At 33.9% G+C, this 26,174-nt stretch overlaps 1 protein-coding gene across 3 annotated transcripts in view; it reads right to left on the bottom strand.

The window, feature by feature from the left end:
* YTHDC2 (YTH N6-methyladenosine RNA binding protein C2) overlaps positions 1-26,174 on the bottom strand; it is a 73,712-nt gene that overhangs the window by 34,324 nt on the left and 13,214 nt on the right. For all 3 annotated transcript variants that reach the window (XM_012763738.3, XM_012763740.3, XM_012763742.2), the window contains 12 exons: positions 23,382-23,548; positions 22,316-22,418; positions 20,739-20,895; positions 16,959-17,066; positions 15,716-15,864; positions 14,741-14,876; positions 8,533-8,659; positions 8,256-8,321; positions 2,220-2,398; positions 1,879-1,975; positions 1,711-1,798; positions 1,543-1,623 (listed from right to left, as the gene is read on the bottom strand). In XM_012763738.3, the coding sequence (XP_012619192.1) occupies positions 1,543-1,623; positions 1,711-1,798; positions 1,879-1,975; positions 2,220-2,398; positions 8,256-8,321; positions 8,533-8,659; positions 14,741-14,876; positions 15,716-15,864; positions 16,959-17,066; positions 20,739-20,895; positions 22,316-22,418; positions 23,382-23,548 (1,458 nt within the window). The remainder of the gene's footprint in view (positions 1-1,542; positions 1,624-1,710; positions 1,799-1,878; positions 1,976-2,219; positions 2,399-8,255; positions 8,322-8,532; positions 8,660-14,740; positions 14,877-15,715; positions 15,865-16,958; positions 17,067-20,738; positions 20,896-22,315; positions 22,419-23,381; positions 23,549-26,174) is intronic.

The following is a 26,174-nucleotide window of genomic DNA, read 5'->3' as shown; positions in this document are numbered from 1 at the left end:
AAATATGCTAAGAAAAAAAAAATGAAAAAACTAAACTCAAAAGAACTGTAAAACTTTCCTATTCTGTGCTTTGCTGAACTATTTGTTGCTCTCTGCTATAGGTGGGTAATGACAGCCAGTTCTCCTAAGATATCAAGATTGGAGAGAACTGATCTACTCTCTTGAGATCATTTTTCTATCAGATTTACATCATTGTAGGGAATAGGGAAAGACAATTTCTGAAATACCTTTCAGGGAACTAACCTGGAGGAGCAAGAATAACAACAATCACTAATTTTACCCCAAAGTGAAGATTTTTAATGCCTTCCATTTGAACTCATGCTGGACTACTAATAAGTTAGCCTATCCTGGATGTTTCAGAGAGTTAAAAAAAATTACTACCTCCATACTCCCTCAAGGAACCTAAAGTGTAAATTTACTGTTACAGAAATATTTTAAGGAAATATAAGCTTAACTAGAATATATACTTCAATCGTTCAGTGACTTACACTTTCTCCTTCATAAAATACCTACATAGAACAAATAAAATGTCCTAATAGTTTAATTATAGAATTTTTAGAAAATATGCTGTTTAGTTTTTTTTTTTAAAGGTTACATTTGTCAATTTTGTATGTAAAATAACTTTTGACGCTACCCATGTTTAAATCATGGTATACCTGATAAATAACACCTAAGGGAATTAATTCCCAAAATATTCAAAACTCACTTCAGCTGCTTTAGGTAATTTTAGAGCAATAAAATCTGAATTGGCTCACCATTCAGATTTTTAGTGACAATATTCATTACTGTCCTTTTATAAAAAATTAAAATTTATCCCACCTTTGTAGTACCCAAATAATGCAAATGGCCAAATTTTATAATAAAATTTTATTTTCTGTAAAATATTCCCTAAAATTACACTGAAAGATTATAAAGCAATCATTTTTTTCATATAAAAAATGATAATTTATAGCCACTAAACAGATAAAATTTGCTTTCCACAACATGAATATCTCTTCCCTTGAAAAATCAATAACCTCTATCATTTTCTAATGAAACTTTTTTTTTTCCACAAAAGCAGGTGGTAAGTCCAATTTGACTGCTAGCTATAGTTTGTTGACCCCTGGTTTATATATTTGTTTGCTTTCTTTCAGCATGGCTTTCTTGAACTAAATATCTTTTGAACATCTACTATATGTGAAGCACTGAAGTTATAACAATGAACAAGAAGGACATGGTCCATGCCCACATGCAGGAGAAAAACACACCAAATTCCCATACTGTGTGACAAAATCTTTACTATAACTAGCCAAACGCTTTACATTCTTCCCAGTATTTGGTGAGCATAAGCCAAATTTTTTATATCATTTGTTAAAACAAAATTGATTCTATGTACTGAATTATTTAAGGTAGAATATTTACTTCAGTAAAATGAACATTTACTATGCTAAAGTAAATCTATAAGCATAAATTTTCCATTAAAGTGAATTCTGCTTATAAAACTATTTGTTGGAATGGAACTTAACCTTCATTTAAGTAAAAATACAACTTAACCATACATACCTCTTTCACCTTACCAGAATCAATAACAAAGACAACATCATTGACTGTGATACTGGTTTCAGCAATATTAGTGGAAAGGATCTGCAACAGGATATCACTTTAAAGTTAATATGAAAACAGAATCAATGACTAATAAAAATTTTAAAAAGAAGATTTTATGAAGCTTACTATTTTTCGAACACCTGCAGGTGGGTTTTTTAATACCTTCTTTTGATCCGATGTTTGCATATTTGAATGAAGCATAAAGACCTGATATCTGTTGATAATTAAAAGAGAAGATACAGTATAGTACCTATTAGTTATTTTAAGCAACAAATACAAAGCTTTAGCTTTTACCTATGAGTATTATCAGCAAACCGCTTGTCATCAAACAGGATGCGATCCCTCAGTCCAACAATTTCATCATATCCAGGTAGGAAAATTAATACTGCACCTTGAGGAAGAATGACTTTTTAATACTAAATTTCATTGTGAAATCACAGGCAATCAACAGAAATCATTAAAAAACCTATTATTATGTGTTTTCAAGTACTGGTAAACTATCATATTTACAAAATGACAAAAAAAATCATTCATACAATACTATCAATGCAATTATATAAAAACTTGTACACTCAAAATATTAATTTTTAAATTAAAGTATGTATTTTGTTTCAGTCCTTTTAGACAATATTTACCAGCATCACAACTATGGCAGATATTGTATAGAAGATGCATAATTAAATCCAAGTCTACTTTTTCATCATCAAAACTATGATGATAAGCTTTCAGGAGCTCTCTATCTTCAGCACTGAGGTCACTCCCATTTGTTTGAACCAGAGAACTTTCATCCAGATTTCCAAATTCCAGTGAAGCACTGAAAAAAAAAAAAAGAGACCAATTCAATTTCCATTAAAAATAATCACCCTTAAAGGCCACTGATTCCCATTTATGTCCTTCAAATTTCCAATGTACATTTAAAGAGAGTTAAGTGACAATGTCCTAGCTATAATATAATTCATGTTTTGGTTATTGGGAGCACAAAATAAAATTTGGTAATGAATGCTTTTAGAAAAACACAATCTGAAGACAGTTCTCCAATGTAAATATACAAATGGCCTATAAGCACATGAAAAGATGTTCAACATCATTAGTCATCAGGAAAATGCAAATCAAAACCACAATGAAACACCACTTCACACTCACTGGATGACTACAATCAAAAAGACACATAATGGCCGGGCGCGGTGGCTCACGCCTGTAATCCTAGCTCTCTGGGAGGCCGAGGCGGGCGGATTGCTCGAGGTCAGGAGTTCGAAACCACCCTGAGCAAGAGCGAGACCCCGTCTCTACTATAAATAGAAAGAAATTAATTGGCCAACTAATATATACAAAAAATTAGCCGGGCATGGTGGCACATGCCTGTAGTCCCAGCTACTTGGGAGGCTGAGGCAGTAGGATTGCTTGAGCCCAGGAGTTTGAGGTTGCTGTGAGCTAGGCTGACGCCACGGCACTCACTCTAGCCTGGGCAACAAAGCGAGACTCTGTCTCAAAAAAAAAAAAAAAAAAAGACACATAATAACAAGTGCTAGAGAGGGTGTGGAGAAACTGGAACTCTCTTACACTGCTGGTAGGAATGTAAAATGGTGAAACCACTTTGGAAAATAATGTGGCAGTTCCTCAAAAGGCTAAACATATAGTTACCATATGCACTAGCAATTCCACTCCTAGGTGTATATACAAGAGAAATGAAAAAATATATCCACATAAAAATGTGTAACAAATGTTCACACCAGTATTACTCATAATAGTCAAAAAGTGGAAACAATCCAAACATTCATAAATTGACCAATGTATAAACAAACTGTGGTATATCTGTTAGGTAGACAGTGAGGGATTCCGGGTCTCCTAGGGATGAAAGTGGGTGCTGTTGCCCCCATCTTGGTCCTGTCCAACCCTGATTCTCCATACCTGGGAAGGAGGGAATACTCTACAAATATGCCACTCAGAACTTGGCATGCCAGCTGCAAAACAATGCAGAAGACTCTCCAGCCCACAGCCCAAGCCACATGGTTACCATAGCATCCAGAAAGTGACCTAGAACCTACATACATAGTTAAGGCTCAGGTTAAGTGACTCCCCCAACTGTCTAATCAAAGTGGTTCCATGGAGACCTCTGAACCACAAGGGAGGTACCTATCCGGATACTATAAAATAAGACGCAGACCATAGCCAAGTTCTCTCTCTTTGCCATGCCTTTGGCCTGCCCTGCTGTGACAATGGGTCTGGTCATCATCCATGGTGTATGTACCATGCTCTGTAAACTTGTAGCTTGCTGTTTCCCTATAATCCTGTCTTTCTCCCTCAATAAAACTCATTTTCATGTTTGCCTAACTTTGATGTGTCTGATCATTCTTTGGCCACGAACACGCCAAGAACCCACGGTTTCAGACTAAAACCTGACATAGCCACAGAATGAAATATCATTGTCATTTTTTTTAAAATGCCACAACATGGATGAAACTTTTATGCAACATGAAAGAAGTCAATCACAAAAGCCCATATACCACATGAATACATTTATACAAGATGTCCAGAATAGACAAATCTATAGAAATAGGAAGTAGATTAGTGGGTTGGCCTAGAATGGGGAAAGTTGGGGGAAACAGGGAGGGACAGTTAATGGGTACTGGTTTCTTTCTGTGGTGATGAAACTATTCTAAAATTGACTGTGATGATGATTGCATAACACCATCTCTACAAAAAAAAAATTAGCCGGGTGTGGTGGCACATGCCTCTAAGCCTAGCTAATTGGAAGCCTGCACTAGGAGGATTGCTTGAGCTGGACAGTTTGAGGTTGCAGTGAACTATGATGACACTCTAGCCTGATTCAAAAAATCATTGAATTACACACTTAAATGGGTGAATTATATGATATATGAATTATATCTCCATAAAATTGATAAAAAACACAAACTTCTGGTCATCATTTATATTTTCAAAATAGGTTGTTTCTAACTGTTCACTATTAAAAACAATATTTTTTTTTTGTCCCAGTGTTCTACAGCACTGTAGAAACAATATTCTGATGATAGTCCACTTAAAATAAAACTCACTGGATACCAGCTTAACATGACTATTAGGTAATTCTATACTAAAAATAAGTTGATTATGCTATTTTTCCAAAAGGCAGAATCAGCATAAATTACTGAAATAACTGCCTTGCTGCTTCATCCTGTATGTAAAAAGATAAACTACTACCAGCACTAGTAATTATCAATAGGGTTTCTAGGAAGTTCAGTTCAGCCCAATCTCTTTTAAAGATCTTAGCAGAAAAATAGCATAAGATTGTTTTCAATAGGAAAAATATTAACCTTATACAACCTCATAACTGCTATATTTTGATATTTTGAATTTCAAGATCTACTTTTTTTTTTTTTTTTTTGAGACAGGGTCTTGCTCTGTCATCCAGGCTAGAGTGTCATCATAGTTCACTGCAACCTCAAACTGCCCAGCTCAAGCAATCCTCCTGGTGTAGGCTGCCAAATAACTAGGATTAGGGGCATGGCCACCCCACCCAGCTAATTTTTTGTTTGTTTTGTTTTTTTTCTGTAGAGGTGGTCTCACTATGTCACCTAGGTTGGTCTTGAGCTCCTGGCTTCAAGTGATCATCCTCCAGCCTTCCAAAGTGTTAGAATTATAGGCATGAGCCACCACACCCAGCCCACAAGATCACTTTAAAACATTTTAAGTTTATTGTTTCTTAAATAAAGGCAAATGAAGAAGACAATATATTCTCTATTTAAAGCTATAAACTTTAGATATCAATTATCAATAACCTAGAAAACAATACATTTAATTTTAAATGTTTGAAATTCATAATTGATAATGTCATGATAGTGTCTAATGAGATTTACTTAACACCATAAGAATGTCTTAAACATTCAAAGTGTTAACACTAAAAGGATTGTCAAGTTCTGGGTGCTATTACTGAAATGATGACAAAACCCACTATATCAGAAATACCATTTGAACCTACCAAGAATTTTGAGACTCAATGACATAACTAATTTCACACTTCAAACATTTACTTCTTCTGTCTGACACTACATATCTAGAATTAACTACAAAAACCCAGGTCAAATAAAACATTTTTTAAATTCTTGAATAATAGATGTTCTAATACATTTTAACTTCAGACTCCATTTTTTTTTTCTTTTTGAGACCCTTATAGGTTGAAAACCATATATTTTAAAATTCATTAGTTTTCTTTAAATATCTAATCTAAAATCTATATAAGTTATCTAAATATATAATCTAAATTTATCTAAAATCTCTTAAATATCTAATAATTAGTTTCATAGGATTTTTAAAGTATTATCCTGATTTTTCTTCTTTTTTTTAAATCAAAGCAATACATATACACTGTTATTACAAACCTGGTTTTATAGAAGTTATAACAAAAATTCCTAGTCACACTGACTAGGAACTTTTGCCAATTGTTTTAGCCATTTCTTTTAGCATTTACTACCATATATCTAAGCAACATATATCTTCTGCTATTTATTGGTTTAACAATTTAGTCATTATGTGTGAACCTCCAACCAATGAAAAATGAGGTCACCCCCCCACTTTCCTACACTTTCCACCTATACCGTTTCCTACAATGTTCATTAAATCTTTACTCAGCCTTTACTTTGACTATGCAAACATTTATTGCTTAGCCAAATAGTTAACAGTGATTATAGCTCCTTTCTTCTATAATTTTTTGCTTTTCCCAGAGTAATTACTGTCTAATTTGCTTAGTTTTCTGTGAACTGATAACTAATCCTTCCCAAATTCTCCAAAATATTTGTAAAGCTTTTTAATATAATCAAAAATAACATGTAATTTTTCCCCCTTAGAGATCTCTCTCCTGGATCCCTTTATCTTCCGTTGTTAAGGAATCATGCCTACTAGACAGCTATCATCATAATCCTCCTCTGTAACAGCATCCTGAGCATTCCTTTCACCTATCCCCTAAGCTGTATCTACCACGTTGTTCTCCATTTTTTTTTACTTCCTCTTTTATGTGGAGCACATTCTCTAATAGTTTCCTAATAAAGGGTACATAGGAAGCAAATTTTCTTATCTTTTTTCTATTATTTTTCATCTCCTATCTTTCTTATTTTATAAGCAATTTTCACAACTTTATCTTGCAACCCTTTTGAATTTTTTCCTGCTATCATATTTTTAATTTATAAGAGTTCTTTCTTATTTATTTATTTATTCATTCAATAAATATTCACCAAACATCTATACCTAGGCACTGTTCTTGAACAAAGGAGACAAGATGCTTACTAAATTCTAGTGAAAAAAAGAGATAGATAATGAACCAACAAAAAAAGTGAATATGTATATTTTACTATATCAGAGGACAGTAGAGGTTATGGACAAAAGAAAAGAGAAAAAGTAGAGAGGCTTAATAAGGATGAACGGTGCAGGGTGGTATATTTCAATACCAGATAAGGCTAATTTGGGTAGGCCTTATGAAGATGAAGTGTGAACAAAGATTTAAATATTCTATTCCGTTTTTATAACATACTATTTTAGTTTCATGAATGCAATAGCTTCCATTACAGTTTTATTTTTTAAGTTTTCTTCTCATCACTGATGCTTAGTTTCATCCAAGTTCTAGGGGATTTTTTTTGCTACTTTTTGTTTGTTTCATTTGTTTGATTTCTTGGTACTTTTCCCCCTCAAATCCCTGGTGATCCAGCCTTGGCAGTTTGTTCATTTTTAAGAGTAAAGTCCCAATGTGCACGGGTAGGGATTGTGAGTTATCTGGTCTAACGATAGTCATTTCATTGAAGGAACACAAACTGCTTATAATTCTAAATCTTTTCTCTAGACCTGGTCTATTTTTCCAGGAAAAAATTCTCAAGTTTTCCACCAAAGAACAAAAACTTCAAAGAGGAAAAGGTAGCAGTGGACAGCAGAGGAAGTGAGTGAATGGTATCTCAACTTTCACTCTATAAACTTTCACTTAAGCCTTTTTGTTGTTTGATACCACACTCCCACTTACTCACTGTGCCTGGTTACCCAAGTCCAAAGTCTCTATAGCTAATTTTTTAATAAAGTCCCCTTTCTTCCCAAGGTAGAGAAGGGATATCATCTGATGGCAGGGGAAAAGGAGATCTGGAGTTCATCACAGAGAGTATCAACCAATTCTGCTATTTCTTTTTAGCCCTTCCTTTCACTGCTTCTTTGAAAGGTAGTTGAATGAGACTCTAAGGAGTTCCAAAGCTAAAATGAGTTTGTTTCTCACTAGCACTGTGAGTTATACTAGTTCTATTAGGTCAACTGCTACTTATCAATTAGGTACCGTTCATTCAAAAACGTATTAACACCTTCCATCAGTTCTTTGACTTTGTCAGTTAATACCTTTTATATTCCTTCACTGTCATTTTAGTGAGGTTTCAGAAAAGCGCAGAGATAAATATTTGTGTTGTATTTACCACAGTTAACTAGAAATCTCTCTTCTGATTTTTCAAAATAAAGTAAAAAATAAGGTAAATATTATAAGATGGTAGATTTCATTAACAATATAAAAAATCAAGTGGAAAAATTCCTCAGAATTACAAAAAAATCTCTGGATAAGAGATGATAAATACCATATATTTGCACATTCCATGATTTACATAACTAAGCTCTTTTTAGAAAGGCAGGATTAATTAAAAATCATATAGTTTTACCTGTAAGATTCTAGAAGATCCACAATTTCAGTCTGCCCAAAGTGTTTAGCCCAATCTAGTGCCATCCTGCCAAAATTCAAAGGTATCAAATTAAGACAAAGAAATGTTCTCAAAATTATAAAACTAGTCACTCAAAATTATTTATTTATCCATTAAAGCACAGATGCACCAACAATTATTACATAATAGCTTTTAATTATAAAGACAAACACAAGAAATCAAAAGATATGTGTAGCTATATAAAGATATACAAAGAATGGATGCAGTTTAAAATTACCAGCCATTTGATGCTTTATTATGGACATTAGCTCCCATACTAATTAACTGCTCTACTTGACTTGCAAAACCTCGTCCTGCAGCAACCATCAGAGCTGTTGCACTGGTTTCACTATGTCTGTAATCAACTAAAAAAAGGAAGAGATAAATAAAACTTAAATCGCCAAACTACTTAAAATCATTTTAATTTTTTAAAAATTTAAATGGCAGAACTGAGTATCAGGAGAATTAACCTGGGACTGTTCCTTCACTTTAACTACATAACAACATTATATAACACTTAACTCAGATCATCCAAGGAAAGCTGTTTTGGTATGCCCTTAACACAAACAGGATAGAATAGAGACATTAGTTGGAAGGTAGAAGGAGGAAAGATCATGGTTAAACTGTTTAAAGCTCACCTATATAATTAAAACAAAAAAGGAAGCTACTAACTTGCAGAACTCTTAAATAATCTTCCTAAATCTAGATATTGCCTTGTTCAATAGATAACTAAAAAAGGGAAAATTTAATTCTCCATATACAGTATGCTCAATTACCTCGTTATTTAATAACACTCTAAAACATGGTATCCATTATCATGTTAATTAGTGTTTTTTTATAATGAAGAGGGGACTTATAAGAGAATTACTTCAGGCTTTTTTTTTAAAGAATTTATTTTTTTAGAACAAGTTTTAGATTTACAACAAAAGTGAGAGGAAGATAGATATCCCATATACCACCTACCCCTACACATGCACAGCCTCCCCCATTATCAACATCTCCCACCAGAGTGGAACATTTGTCACAACTGATGAACCTACATTAATGCATCATTACCCAAAGTCCACGGTTTACATTAGGGTTCACTGACCACGGTTTACATTAGGGTTCACTGGCTCTCTTCTTAATATTGATAATGGCTTCTCTTGAAGAGAGCCAAAGAAAAATATATGATGACATGTATTTTTATTTTTTGCTTTTCTTTTTTCTTTTTTTTTTTTGGAGAAGTTGTTTGTTTTTTGCACAGTCATGCTTCATTCCTAGATTCAGATTCACTAGGTCTGAGATGGTCAGGCATTTTTAAAGAGGTCTGTAATTGATTATGATCTATACATACTATATGAAAATTACTACTTCAAGTGACTATTCTTGGAGAATAGTATCTAACTGTGTGTATTTTGAGCAAAGGGGTATGAATATATACGGAAATTTAAAATGTCTTTAACAGGCCGGGCACGGTGGCTCACGCCTGTAATCCCTAGCACTCTGGGAGACCGAGGCAGGTGGATTGCTCAAGGCCAGGAGTTCGAAACCAGCCTGAGCAAGGGCGAGACTCTGTCTCTACTAAAAATAGAAAGAAATTAACTGGCTAACTAAAAATATATTTAAAAAAATTAGCTGGTCATGGTGGTGCCTGTAGTCCCAGCTACCCGAGAGGCTGAGGCAGGAGGATCACTTGAACCCAAGAGTTTGAGGTTGCTGTGAGCTAGGCTGATGCCACAGCACTCTAGCCCAGGCAACAGAGCAAGACTCTATCTCAAAAAAGTAAATAAATAAATGAATAAATAAAATGTCTTTAATATTCCTTCCTTTAAGAGGCATAGCCTAATTCCCTTCTCCTTGAGTATGAACTGGACTAAGTGACTCACTGTAAGGAACAGGATAAAATGGAAGAGGTGGTATGCAACTCTGGAGACTAGGTCATAAAAAATAACTACAGCTCCCTGCTTGCTCATTCTCTTTCTCTGTTTATCACTCACTCTTGGAGAAGCCAGCTGCCATGCCATGGAGAAGACCAGATGGCAAGTAACTGAGGCCTTCTGCCAATAGCCAGCAACAAACTAAGGCCTCTTACCAAAAGCCATGTAAGTGAGCCCTCTTTTTTTTTTTTTAGATAGAGTCTCACTTTGTTGCCCAGGCTAGAGTGAGTGCCGTGGCGTCAGCCTAGCTCACAGCAACCTCAAACTCCTGGGCTCAAGCGATCCTCCTGCCTCAGCCTCCCGAGTAGCTGGGACTACAGGCATGCACCACCATGCCCGGCTAATTTTTTCTATATATTAGTTGGCCAATTAATTTCTTTCTATTTACAGTAGAGATGGGGTTTCGCTCTTGCTCAGGGTGGTTACGAACTCCTGACCTCGAGCAATCCGCCCGCCTCGGCCTCCCAGAGTGCTGGGATTACAGGCGTGAGCCACCTCGCCCGGCCTGAGCCTTCTTGAATGCAGATACTCCAGCCCCAATAAACCTTCAGATGACTCCAGCCCCTACCATTAGCTTAAGTGCAACCTCATGAGAAACTTAGAGCTATATCACCCAGTTACATCCCTCTCAGATTCTTGACTCTCAGAAATGATGTGAGATAATAAATGTTTTACACTATTAAATTTTGGAATTGTGATGCAGGAATAGAAGACTAGTATATGAAATATGATCATATAAGAATAAGAGAGAGAATGTCTAGTCTTACTAATTACCTGCTGCTTCTATAGGATCACACAGGGAAAATGATGGCACCGTGTTTCCCCAAAAATAAGACAGGGTCTTATATTTAGTTTTCCTCAAGAAGACACCCTAGGGCTTATTCTCAGGGGATGTATTTTTTTTAAGTACAGTACAACAATCTACATTTATTCAAATATAGTTAAGTCGTCTTCTTCTGGAACATCATCATAACTCTCCAAACCCCGAATTGCATCCTGAATTTCTTGCGACTCTATTTCCCTTAGAACCACTGGCCCCAATCTCTCATGTCAAGCAATAGAGCTCTCATGGGGCAGATGAGAAGGGCTGCTCGTCTTCTTTACCACTCCCCGACGAAAAGCATAGGTTGTGCAGATACGCTGCGTAGCCACGTCCATCACTAGGTCTTATTTTGGGGGTAGGGCTTATATTGTGCAAATGCTTAGAAATCCTGCTAGGGCTTATTTTATGGGTAGGTCTTATTTTCGGGGAAACACGGTACTAAAAGGAAACCTATGATGGCCATGGCTTCCTGAATCATGGCTTCTATCCTTAATTGGCACCAGAGTTGAAAATACGTGAAGTATTTTCAACTCTGGTGCCAAATAAGAGTTGATATTATAGAAAAGAAATAAAAAGATGGGAAGTGAAAAAACTGTTCATGGAGCTACCATAATATTTTAGTTTTCTTCACATGGCTTAAGATATCAGAATACTGAACTGAGGGAAATGCATGTATTATACATAAGAGGAGAGTCAAGACCTGGGTCCACAGGATGACCATTAAGGAATAGTCTAGTGTTCACTAAAAAAAATCAAGAAGAGAGCCAAGGATAATGCTTAAATACTTAAAATGCTTCATAAATATTTTAAAGCAACAAGTCTAAGAGTTCGAGTTAATCTATTAATTTTCAAGTAAGATTGCTAAACTGTCCAGAGTAAATAATTTTTTAAAATAACAGAAAAAGAATGAATGCCAGAAAACTGGAAATGAACAAATACCTACACTTGCAAATGCAAAAAATTACTTTTCAAAATGCAGATCAATTATTTTTCAAAAAATGAATGATGAGCTTTAAACAAGTAGATTAAGAGAAGCCAAAATACAATTACAAAGAACAAGAAATGACAAAAGATCCTCATTTATTTCTTAAGAGGTCTGTTAGACTAGAAGATGCATAAGATTATATATAACTACTTGAACACTCACACCCTAATATTGACCTAAAGCGTCTTGATGCATACCACATGCTTGGTCATTGACCCAGGCTCCTCAAATTAATAAAATGAGAAAGTTTATTAATATAACAGATAACAATTAGAACTTTAAAAAGAAAGTTGTTAATCAGAAACAATGAGCCCAATCTAACTATAAGATAAAATTTTAAAGGAATAAATAGAATGTCTTAAGACCAAAAAACTCAAAAGAACAAGTACATGATACAGGAATTTCTTTAATAAAATCACATTAAAAAAATAACTAAGAGTTTCAAAGACAAAATGAATCAGTAAGATAATGGCATTGGCAAAGAGCTATACTGAACACAGGCTGAGTTAATGTAAGTAAAGAATAGAGGTTTTTAGGTTAATAGACCTATTCTATCTTAAGATAGTCCCCTAGAGATTAATACTCAGAAATGGACAACAATGCTTTTCAAAAAGGATAAAACAAAACATATCCACAGAAGGTGGACTAGGGCAGGAATAACTATATACCATGTTATGTTAAACAGAAATAATAGTTATAGTGAGTCCAATAAACAAAAAACCTTAAAGTCTATCAGGCATAAATACATACTAAATCTCTTCATTACCACTCCAGCAGCAAAAAAAGGCAGAAGTTATATAGTTAGATTTCACTTCAACATATTAAAAAATCAACAATTAAAACAATTCAAATTCAAAAGAATATCCTCAAGAAAGGTACTGATCTTCCTGTTACTAAACATGTTCAAACAAATTACCCCTTGGTACAGACACTTAAAAGTAGTATCATTATTCAACAAATATTTTCAACACTTACTACGAACCTCTGGGGATACAGAGATAAGAAAAGTAAAACAGACAAGGTTTCTGCCTGCATGTAGCTTATATTCTAGCAGATGAGATAGGTAGTAAAAAATATATGATGTCAGTTAATAAAAGTACTATAAAGAATAATAAAGCAGGGTAAGGAGAAATAGTGAGAAAACAGTACAATTTTAGTAAGGTGATCAAAAAAGCCCTCTCTGAGAATGCAATATGTAAGCAGAGACCTAAATGAAGTAAGCATTGGGCCATATGAGTTTATCTGGGGGACAGTTTTCCAGGCATAGGAAACAACAAAACAAGGCCCAAAGATGGGAATGTGTCAGTATGTGTAAAGAGCAGTAAGCAGATAAGTGTACCTATTGCACAATGAATAAGGAAGAGTGTGGCAGAAAATCAGATCAAAAAGGCAGTCAGAGACCCAATCATGAAAAGAACTTTAATTTTTTTTTCCAGAGATGGAGTCTCCTATGTTGCCCAGGCTAGGCTCAGGTGATCCTCTTGCCTACGCCTCACAAGTAACTGGGACTACAGGTGCACCCAACTCAGGACTTTTTTTTAATCACAGTGTAATCAGAAGCCTGGGAGAGTTGAACTGGCAAGTGGCATGGTCCAATTTCCTTTCTGAAAGGATCAATCTGATTGTTCTATAAAGAGCACACTATAATAATGTAAGAACAGAAGCAGTTAGTGGGCTACTGCAATAATCCAGGAGAGAAAAAGTGGCTTCAACTAGGATGGCAGCAGCAGGGGAAGTAAAATGTGGTCATATTCAAGATTCATTTTAGAAGGTAAAGCCAACAGGATTCGCCAATAGATTCTACATGGAATATGAGAGCAAAGTCAAGGATGACTTTCTATATGCTTTGCTGCCTTATTAGCAAATTAGCAAGTAGGTTAATGGCAGTAACCATTTACTGAAAAGGGAAACACTAAGAAAAGAAGAAGTTGAGAGAAAGGTAGGTGGGGGGTTGTGGGGAGGGGATCAGACATTGTGTAGGACATATCCAATTTTACTCACTGAACAGATATCGAACTGGAGCTATCAAGTGATCAGGTATATTGAAGTCAAGAGAGGGAGCTCAGGACTAGAGATGTAAAATCAGGGGTCACGTAGTAGAGGTATTTAATGACATGACTAGATGAGATTCATTTAGGGTGAAAGTATAAATACAATTAAGGTCTTAGGTATTGAGGCCTAAGACATTTCATATTTAGAGATCAGGAAAAAAAGAGAAAAATCTTGTGAAGGAAACCAAGAAAAAGTTAGAGCCAAGGAAAATGGAAAAAGCCAAGTATGGAATATCCGGAGTTGATTGAAGAAAATGTTTCAAGAAAAAAGTGATCAATAATAATTACAATAATAATGCTGAGGGGTTTAGGTGAAGGGATTAACTATTAACTCCTTGACATCTAAATCTTTCTGAGGAGGGGAAGACCAGAGTACGTGCACAACACAAACACATAAAATAAAAAATATTTTTGCATACATTGTCATGTATTCACAGACCTCATGAAAATATGATGAAGATACTAAGAATTCCTGATTTAACACAATATTTATTTATTCTACTATGCTAAAAAGATCTTGATTTGTGCATTTTAAATATAATAAGTACTCCAAAAGAACAAATTATTTGTTGGGAGCAAAAAATGTAGTGCATAAATTTGGAATTAAACTACACTCCCACCATAAATAACTGCAACAGTAATAAAAAAAAAACTTTTAATAAACTTACCACTAACATTTTCAGTTAAAATAAGGTGAAAGACCTGAGCAAAGGCATCAACATCTTTATGTAACCATATGTCAGAAAGACAAGCATCCATTTCCTTAATTAACCATGGTTCAAGGCAATTCACATCTTTTTCTGTCTACAAAGAAAAAGAAAAGCAAAAAGTATCAATTATGTAACAACTTAACATTTGTTTATAAAGAATGTAAGACAGCCACAATGGCCACAAGGACTACTAACCATATAATACTACGACAAAGACTTTGACATAAAAGTTTCTCATTTCATCACAAACATTATGACTCACAATATATATCTTGTTCTTGCCTTTATCTTTCAACTGAGAATGAGCTTGTCAATAAAGGACTCAATAAAGGCACAATGTTACCAACTGTGTTTGTGATAGGATGTTGTTAAATGTATCTATATACCAGTGGTTCTCTCTCCTGACTGCACATCAGAGGAAGCCTCACCTGGAGCTTTTTAACACTGATGTCTCCTCTCACCCCACAGCAAGTACATCAGAATCTCTGGGGGTGGAGCACCTATAGTAGAGCACCACAGTCCATAGGGTTTTAAAAGCTCTTAGGTGATATAATCTACAGCCAAACTGAGTAACACTAATTCACATGGTCAAAATACTAAATGGGTCTTCCCTATACTGAATAACAATTTTTAAACATTCTTGAAAAGTATTTTTAAAAACCCATGAATAGTTCACTCTGATGCATTAGAACTTTAAACAGTGATAGAAAACTGCAAGCATATCTGTATTAATACATATCTTCTCATGCTCAAAAACAGTTAAATTCTTTTTTCTAAACCATAAAAAGTTGCTCTGAAAAATCTGCTGTAGCCAAAGATACACTAAGAGAATTACCCTTCCATTATGCAGTAAAAAACTATAATCTCATAAAATGTTATTTAACCTACACAATTTTCACTCAAAGTATTAGCAGGAAACCAAGGAGGTCTTACCAACTGACTGAAGACAGCATCACCACCATCATCCAATAAATCATACTCTTCAGTCACATTTGGAACGGTTCTCTGCCTCTGAGATTCTGGCTTGAAAGTATTCTCTTGAGCCGAATACCATTCTGTAAGTGTGGTTTGCTGTTTCTCCTCTAAATTAACAAAGACAGTATAAATAGATAAATTCTTTCCTTTTTGAAGTGAATCTGGCATCAGTTTGCCTTATTCTGCAGTTACTTTTTAAAAATACATAAAGAACATGTAATAAAATGTGTTATGCTGAACCACATGAAATTGCTTAAAAACTTCATCTATTCATTTATTAGTAATACGTTTACTTCTAAGTAAGTCCAAAATTAAAACAGTATTTTATCCATATTATAAATATTGTTTGAATCAATGACTAATATTATATACCTCCTGGCAGAAAACCGTTTGTAGAACTTCTATCACTGTGCTAATTGTTTAAGATACAACAATTACATACAATTTTCATCTTCAGAAGTTTCATGACATAGGAGTTTTACAATTTACATTATCAGTGATTCAGCACTGCCCAGTGAAATAGGCATTGCTAATTACATTTTTTCAAGGGGAGAATCCCAAGGAGTTAAGATATCTATCCAAGGTCATACAGGGCAAACCAAAGATATCAAAGTTTGAAGCCAAGTCTTCAATAATGAATAATTGAATTAAAAGTAAGAAAAAGGAATCTGAACCTAATTCAAAACCTGAGATATAGTATAAGTCATAAGTGATGCATTGATAGGTAAAATAATGCTAAGTTCAAAATACAGATGAAATCCCACAATATCAAGATTTTCAAAATATTCTGATCAAAGATGAGCCTATTATTACTCAAATGCTACTTTTTTTACTCCCTCCCATCCACTTCCCTCTCCAATCCTATGAGATATGCTATAGGCAACAGGCATATACTTTTTGGCCTCCTTGAATAGACACACTCAACCTCCTCAACTCTGGTATTCATTTCCAATATCTCTCCATAGATTATAACTTGCAAATATAAACCAGAATGTAAATGTACATTTGGGATAATATTCTAACATAATGTTACATAATTAAACACACAAGAAAAACACTTTCAAGTATCCTTGTACGTTCATAACACAAGTCTGGAATATGCCATAAAGTCATTATCAATAGCATTTTATATTTCTTTGATTAAAAACCTACCTCTCAGAAATAAAAAAAAAGAGAAGAAAAAAAAAAAAAAAAAACCTACCTCTCTGTTTTTCCTTTTTGTACTTTAACATTTCTTTGTTTGTATATCCAGTAGTTCTTAAAATATCTTCCAGAAACATCTCTTTTACTTCAAATGGTCTTCCCTGTACTACAAAATAAAAAATTTTTAAAAAATAATCAATTTGCATCTTAGAGAAAATTCACAAAAAATATGAGTCCCAATTCAATGAATGTCAGTGTAATATCCAAAAGCAATTTCATAGTTCAATTGATTCTTCAAGACATGTTCCTTTAAATAGAACTTTGATTTATAGACAACTGTCTATAATAAATTGTATTTTTGTTTTAGACAACTGTTCACTTGTTTGCTTTTTATTTTTTTTATTTTTGCAGTGTTTACTAACTACTTATCATGTGTTTGGTATCATGCTAGGCACCAGGAATACAAATGGTAAGCAGAAATAGAGCTATAATACCTCCTCCCTTCCTCAGGCAAACTAGCAGGGGAGATAGATAGTAAACAAATAATCCAAAATATAAATAGAAAAATTGAGTTGTGAAAAGTCCTATATGAAAGTTCTATGAGAGAGAAGTGTAAGACATCATGACAGTATATAATAACTGTGTCAAGAAAAGCATCATTACTGAGAAAATGGGGAGCAAGAGAAGAGGCTAAACAACATAACTAGGCATTATGGAAAGGAAAAAGTGCACAATGAAGAAAAAATGAACATGTGCAAAGTCCCCGTGTTGGGAAGGAGTATGATGTTTTCAAGAAACAAAAAGGCCAACCTGGAAAATGGTGGGAGTTGGGGAGTGGAGAGAGGATTATAGTTTAAAATAAGGCAGGAGAAATAGATAAGACCTACTAAGGGTTTAGGTCTTTAACCAGAGAGGAAGGTCATTCAGAGGTTTAGGCTCAGGAGAGTGCTCAATATCATCAGAATTCCACTTCAGGAAAAACCAGTCTGGTTGCAATGGAGAAATGAATTTAAAAGACAAATGAATGCATCAGACCAGGTAGGAACTACTGCAACAGTTCAGACAAAAGAGAACAATGATTTGAATCAGTTGGTGATAGTAAAAATGAAAAAGAAGCAGATTCTAGAGCTAGTCAACAGGTAAAATCCACAGAACTCAGAATTACATTAGATATGAAGGAATAATAAAAAAAAGAAAGTGTCAACTATAGTTCTTGGATTTCTGGCTTGCAAATCTGGATGGATGATGATTTCATTCTCTGAGGTAACAAGGAAAACTGAAGAGGAGAATAAGTTGGCTGGTGGGAGATGGGGTTTCATTTCAGGCATGTCGAACAAGAGGTATCAAAAAATGAGCTGTCGGTCGGGCGTGGTGGCTCACACATGTAATCCTAGCTCTCTGGGAGGCCGAGGCTGGCGGATTGCTCGAGGTCAGGAGTTCAAAACCAGCCTGAGCAAGAGTGAGACCCCGTCTCTACTATAAATAGAAAGAAATTAACTGGCCAACGAATATATACAGAAGAAATTGGCCGGGCATGGTGGCGCATGCCTGTAGTCCCAGCTACTTGGGAGGCTGAGGCAGGAGGATCACTTGAGCCCAGGAGTTTGAAGTTGCTGTGAGCTAGACTGATGCCATGGCACTCACTCTAGCCTGGGCAACAAAGCAAGACTCTGTCTCAAAAAAAAAAAAAAAAATGAGCTGTCAATTATATTTTTCAGTTGATTTTATGTGCTTGATCACCTAGGAATATAATGAGAAGTTAAGAAGAATTTACAGGTTTATGACTTAGGTATAACTAGGTCAACAGCAATATGATTAACCAATATAAGAAATAGGTTTTGTAGAGAAGATTAAATATTCAGTTTGGGGCACAAAAGAAATAGGTTTTATAGAAAAGATTAAATATTCAGTTTGGGGCACATTAGAAATGAGCTACTTGTAAGATATCTAAATCCAAAGCTCTGGAGAATAATCTGAATTGACAATAAAGATTCAGGCTGGGTGCGTGGCTCACGCCTATAATCCTAGCACTCTGAAAGGCTGAGGCGAGAGAATTGCTCAAGGTCAGGAGTTCGAAACCAGCCTGAGCAAGAGCGAGACCCCATCTCTAATAAAAAAAACAGAAAGAAATTAATCGGTCAACTAAAAATATATAGAAAAAATTAGCCGGGCATGGTGGCACATGCCTATAGTCCCAGCTACTCGGGCATGGTGGCACATGCCTATAGTCCAAGCTACTCGGGAGGCTAAGGCAGTAGGATTGCTTGAGCCCAGGAGTCTGAGGTTGCTGTGAGCTAGGCTGACACCACGGCACTCTAGCCCGGGTGACAAAGCAAGACTGTCTAAATAAATAAATAAATAAACAAACAAACAAGAGTCATCAGTACAAAAGAGAAAATAGAAGCCAAAAGCATGAATGTGAGCTTCCAAAGAAACTATACATCTCCAGAACCTAGCAGAGCATAGCATGGAGCAGGAAAGAAGGGCATGGGAAAAGGAAGGAAGGAAAAAGGAGTAAACAGGAAAGAGAAAAGGAAATGGATCAAGAGAATAATTCTAAAAAATACCAACACTTAAGCATCATGCAAAAGGAAAGAAGCCCAGAGAGGAGACTGAGAAAGAGCAGGCTATATTGTAGAATGTGACTCAGGAGGTAGTGTTGCCAAATAAAATTATGACATCCAAGTATTTTACACGTACACACACACACAAAAAAAAGGCCAATGAGAAATACCACAGAAAAGTTAAATACAATTTTTGCCTAAAATTTGAGTATTAGACTTGGCAATTAAATCAATGTCATAATAACACTGGTAAGAACTCTCAAGTGAACAGCCCCATACACTTCAGAAACATAAATCATCCTTTTGAAAAGTAAAATGGCAAAAGCTGTTAAAATTAAAAATAGTTATACTCTTTTACTTAGCAATTTCATCTTCAGGAATCTATCCCTAGAAATAAGAGCACCAGCATATAAGGATATGTGTAACAAGGATGTTCATTATAAGGGTTGTTTGTAGTGGAGGGTAAGGGAGAAGAGATGAGGGCCCAATCTGAATATCTAAAAATAAACAAATGGTTAAAAGTATACTATATCCATATTACAAAATACTAAAGGAGATGCTTAACATAATGAACTAGATCCAGAGTACTGAACTTTAGAACTGTTTATGATAAATAAAGCAAACTGCTAATAATGTATTAGGTGGGTGTTCATTTTTGTAAAACTCATTTTTGTAAACCATACACTCATACAAACAAGGTAAAAATGGATATACACAATGCTTTTAACATCGAGAAACATCTAAAATAAAATGTTGAAAAAATAAAATTAAAATTAAAAAATTTTTAAAAAAGGATGGGGCAACTATGAACTTTCTCTATTGAAGTAAATACAACTCTTATATTTTCTGAAGAGGAATTTATAATTTTTTTAAAGATTGGTAGTAAAATCCGCTTTTATTAAAGGACAAGGGCAAAAGTTAATTGTCAGCATATTCAGAAGTGAATGAGAAATAAACATGGGAATACAGACTACTTTTTTCAAGGAATCTACCAATAAAGGGAAGAAGCTATAGGAAAGAATTTAAGGGGGGAACAGAGTCAAAATAAGGCATATTTCTTTTTAAGATTAGAGAATTGGGTTCATTACACAATAATGAAGAACTGTAAATGGAAGAGGAAAGATTGAAAAGAGAAAACTATGAATGAAGCCTATCTAAGGGGAAATAAAAATGCATGCCCTCTACTTCAGAACATTCTCCAGTTTCTGTCACAAAAAATATAATCAGGCTCAAAAGTGTTCATAAAAATTATAAATCTCACAACTTTAACTTACTATATATCACTGGACAACTTCCAAAATATCTTATAAAGAGATTTACATCCAAGGCAGCACTAGAAAGAATTAGTTTCAAAGTTGGGTGCTTTTGCAACAAATCTCTTAACTTTGTAAGTAAAAAATCACTAAATCGATCTCTTTCATGCACTTCATCCTGCAATAAACAGAAAATCATGGAATAGTTAAAACTATGGATGACTAAGTCTTTAAAATAATGGCACTAATTCAAATTAAATGTGGACAAGGCCAATTAACATTAGTGAAAATTTTGTACTACAGACAATTCAGAAATAATCAAACATTAAAACCTACTTTGGATAAGAAAGTACAGTTTTCCTTCAGTACCCATGGAAAATTGGTTCCAGGATCTTCCCCTATCAAAATCCATGGATGCTTAAGACCTTGATATAAAATGGCATAGTATTTGCACATAATCTATACACACATCCTTCTATATACTTTAAATCATCTCTAGATTACTATAATACCTAGTGAGGTATAAATTATATAAATACTTGTTAAACTGTATTTAGGGAATAATGACAAGAAAAGTTCAGTATAGATGCAATTTTTTTCGCAAATATTTTCAATCCTCAGTTGTTTGAAACCACAGATGTGGAATACACAGATACAGAGGGCCAACTGTACTGACCTTATTTCCCACAGAATGTAAAATCACAGAAACTAATTCTAAATAAGTCCAATTTAATATACTTTTAATACAGAAAAAATCTATTTAAATATGCTTCTGTTGCATCTGGGCTCGGGTGCATCCTTTGGTTTGGGTATGTTTATAAAAGCTGCTTATTAGAAGCCTGTAAACCTTAATCTAATTTTTTGCTGAAATAAATTAGATAAAAACATTTATATATTTTTTGAGACAGGTTCTCACTCTGTTGCCTGGGCTAGAGTGCGGTGGTGTTATCATAGCTCACTACAATCTCAAACTCCGGGGCTCAAGCAATCCTCCTGCCTCAGCCTCCCAGCTAATTTTTCTATTTTTTGTAGAGATGGAGTCTTGCTATATTGCTCAGGCTGGCCTTGAACTCCTGGCCTCAAGCCATCCTCCTGCCTCAGTCTCCCAAAGGATTACAGGTGTGAGCCACCAGCCTATAATTCTTTAATATAGGAGTAATTCATCTACTTAGTTTATTATCAGCTAGTTAATTTAGCAGCCTAATCATCATGTTAAATGACTATAAAGTATACCTCTATAACTGGGAAATATATGACAATAAAGGAACGATCAAATGACCAAGTATAGAGATAAAAGGAAAATCACCATTTCTGGAGAACTCCAAGTACATGCATCATTTTCATACATGAAAACTGTATTTTTAAAACTACCTACTTATTTTATTTTCCCCTAATAAAATTTGATGATTTTATTATATCTTTATTTGATAAAAAGTATTTATTTCTAACAATTATAGATAAAAACAATAACTTGATCATAACAGCCTGTTCAAAAGAATAAACTGGTTCTCATTTTTATCCTATTCCAAAAAATGTAATTATGTATTTAAATTTTAAGCAATCTGAGTTAGATATGGCAAATTCAGCAATAGTCTTACCACAATAACATGTGTCACAGTTGACAATGTACTATCACCTGCCATCAATGTACGAAGCAATACCCCATTAGTGCAAAATGTCAGAAGTGTCTTTGGAGAAACCCTTTTTAAAAAATCAAAATAAATTGCACAATTAAAAATCTTTTATGTAATTAAAACATGATCACAGTAAATGCTGGTCTTATATATACTTTAATAAGTATTACTAATATAATAGTGTACTGGTATATACAGTTTACTACCAAAATTATGTGATCTTGCAAGATTACATGAACAGCCTTTTATTAACTAAGTGATGTATTTTGTTAAAGAACCTAAATAGCTTTTTTTTAAAAAAAAAAAAAAAGAGAGAGAGAAAGAAAGACCTTTAGCACTTTTTGCTTGGGGGAAAATACATCACAAATGAAATCAGGTTTTTTAAACACCATTGAGAACAAACAAATAGTACTACTTATCAAGAAGATATTACTAGTACTACAGGTTGAATATCCCTTATCCAAGATGCCTGGGACCAGAAGTATTTCAGATTTGGGATTTTTTTTGGACTTAGTAATATTATCAGTTGACCATCCCAAATCCAAAACTCTGAAATCCACAATGCTCCAGTGAACATTTCCTTTGAGGGTTATGTAAGTGCTCAAAAAGTTCCATATTTTGGAGCATTTTGGATTTCAGATTTTTGGATTTGGGGTGCTCAACCTGTACTACTGCTAATAATAAATTCAGTCGCTAACATTTAGTGAGTGCTTACTCTAAACTTCACACCAAACCTGTCTTGTAGGTGCTTTCATTAGTCTCATTTTATAAATGAGAAAACTGAGGCTCAAAGATGGTACTTGATTATGAAATAAAATTTTTATCTATGGTCCAAACTATTTCAAACTATTAACACTTATTCAAAATCTCTCTAAGTTTAGACATGACATCAACATCCTGATACAGACTTACTTAAGGCAAAATGATGATCTAACTTTTCAACTAACACATCCTCTATTTTTAGTGAAATATAAACATTTAGTCTTTTCTAAGCATGATAAAAAATAGGATGCATTACAATTGTATTTACCTGCTTTCTAATCGGATCTGATAACCAATTGTTTGACCAATCCTTTCCCTTCTCTCTGCAGCAACTCTTTCAGCCACAGCAATAGCTGCTAATCGTCTTGGTTGAGTACAAAATATACGGCAGGGGATACCGTTTTTAAAGCAATCATCTAAAAGGAACTGAGGAATCTGAAACAAAAATGTTAAAATACTATAAAATGACATTACATACCCAGAAAAATCCAAGTGAATCAAATGAAAATTTATTAAAACTAAAAATGTTCAGCAACCTATCCAAATATAAAATCATAAAATCAATAACTTTCATGTACCTGGTAACAATAATCAGCCAGAAAATGTAATTTCAAAAGATCTTGTTCACAAAAGAAACTAAAACTAAAATATCTAAAATCAAATTTTTCTAAAAATATTTAAGGCTTACATGAAGAAGACTGCTGAAAATGCTGCTGAAAAACATAAAAGACGACTTGAATATATAAAGAAATATGCTATATTCCTGGAGAGTGATAATCAATATTGTAAAAATATTAATTTTCCCTTAAATTATTCTATAAAGTCAAAGAAATGAAAATAAAATTTCCAATGGGATTTTTTAAATAGTGAAAAGCATAAAGAAAACAAATATAGCCTATAATCCCAGGACAGCAGGTATTCTTCTATAAATAAAATTCAAACAGAATGGAAAGATTTACAATCAAGAGTCTTGCCCACCCATTCTCCAAGACCACTACCCTTATTCTTCTCCAAAAACTAACTACAGTTAAGCTGCTTATTGAAATCTTTCAAGAAAAAAAAGTTTACACAACTCAGAATACCTATGTATGTTTTACTCACACAGTGATTACTGTACTTAATGTTTATAATTTTCAGCTTTCACTTAACATATCAGATATACCTAACCCATTTTAACAACTACATATTCTATCTTATGGCTATGCTGTAATGTCACAATGACTACACATTTAAGTAATCTCCAGTATTTTTAGGTTATTGATGCTATTGTTTACTATTATAAACAATGTTGCAATAAACATCTATCTCCACATAATTTTGCAAAGATATATGTACTATAAATCACTACCAGTGAAAATGCTGAGTCAAAGAGTATATAAATTTTTTATTTAGGTTAAAAAATAATCAAGTTACCCACCAAAACAATGTATACTCCTACCAACAAAACAACAAAGTAGAAAGGCTATTTTCCAACACCTATATACTCAGTATTATCAATTTTTTAATTTCTGCCAATCTGATATTTAAAAAATATAATTGTTTTGATTTTCATTTCTTTAACTGTGGGTAAAAGAGAACATCTTTTCATATATGTCTTAGCCCCTAGGTTTATTAACTTGACTAGCTCATCCAGAAGCATAAATGCATAAGAACTACCCAGAAATATTTTAAAAGAGAAGATAAGCAAATTACAGACAATCAAAGATACAGAAAAAATCCTGAAAGCCATCAAAGGAAAAAAACACCTCACCTATAGAAGAGCAAAGATAAGAATTTCATCTGATTTCTCAGAAACCATGCACACAAGATTAAAGTAGAATGAAAGTGTTGAGATAAAAAACGCCACCAACCTAGAATTCTGTACCTTGCAAAATTATCCTTCAAAAATGAAGGGAAAATGAGGGCTTTCTCAGAAAATTAAGGGAATTTCAGCCAAGCACCTGCGGGTCATGCTTGTAATCTAGCAGCCTGGGAGGATGAGGTGGGAGGATTGGTTGAGCATAGGAGTTCAAGAACAGCCTGAATAAGAGTAAGACTCCATCTTTACTAAAAACATAAAAATTAGCTGGACATCATGGCTTGAGCCTGTAGTCCCAGCTACTTGGGAGGCTGAGGCAGGAGGATTACTTGAGCTCAGGAGATTGAGGTTGCTGTGAGCTAGGCTGATGCCATGGCACTCACTCTAGCCTGGGCAACAAAGCAAGACTCTGTCTCAAAAAAAAAAAAAAAAATATATATATATATATATAGGAAATTTTTTTAAAATCTTGAGGTAGGAAATGCCTTTCTCAGCATGCCCAAAGCCCTAAAAAGACTGACAAGTTTGACTAAATAAAAATTTAAAATTACTAAACAAGATATCATAAAAAAACTTAAAAAGTAAATAAAAAATTAGGAGAAATTATTTTTAAGATGTTTAATAGTCAATAGGCATGTGTCCATAATATATAAAGTGCTCTAAAAAAAATTCAAAATGATTAAGTAAAAAAAAAAATAGAATAAGGAACTCACAGAAGGTAAACAAGTAGGTAAGTAAATAAAAAGATACTTAACTAAGAATTAAGGAAAGGCAAATTAAAACGTTTTTATCAGCTTGATAAAGGTTAAAAATATTATATCTAATTTTGCCCACTATTTAGAGAAACAGTAACTTTCAATACTATTTTACTGAAATACAGTAACTCTTTTTAGAGTTATTACACAATATCTAGTTAATCTAACTATTAAAATTTTAACTGCCATATCCTTGATCCAGCATTTCCACTTTTAGGAATTTATCTTATTGAAACACTCCCACAAACAATGAAATATTAGGATACAATATAAGAAAGTAAATACAATATAAATAAGATTCCTGCTCTGCCACTTCCTCACTATATTAAATAGGGTAGATTAACATCCTTGAATTTTACTGTTTATTTCTGATTTGTAAAAATAGATAATAAAACCTACATGTCTTGGGGTTATTGAAAAGCTGAAATGAGACAACTCTTGTAAAAATTCAGCATACAGTAAACCCATTTTTCATCATTGTTTTTTATATCATTACAAAAACATTCAG

This window comes from Microcebus murinus, chromosome 11 (assembly GCF_040939455.1).
Source record: "Microcebus murinus isolate Inina chromosome 11, M.murinus_Inina_mat1.0, whole genome shotgun sequence".
Taxonomy (NCBI): Eukaryota; Metazoa; Chordata; class Mammalia; order Primates; family Cheirogaleidae; genus Microcebus; species Microcebus murinus.
Note: the sequence above shows the minus strand (reverse complement) of the source record. Positions and strands in the feature narration are given on the sequence as shown.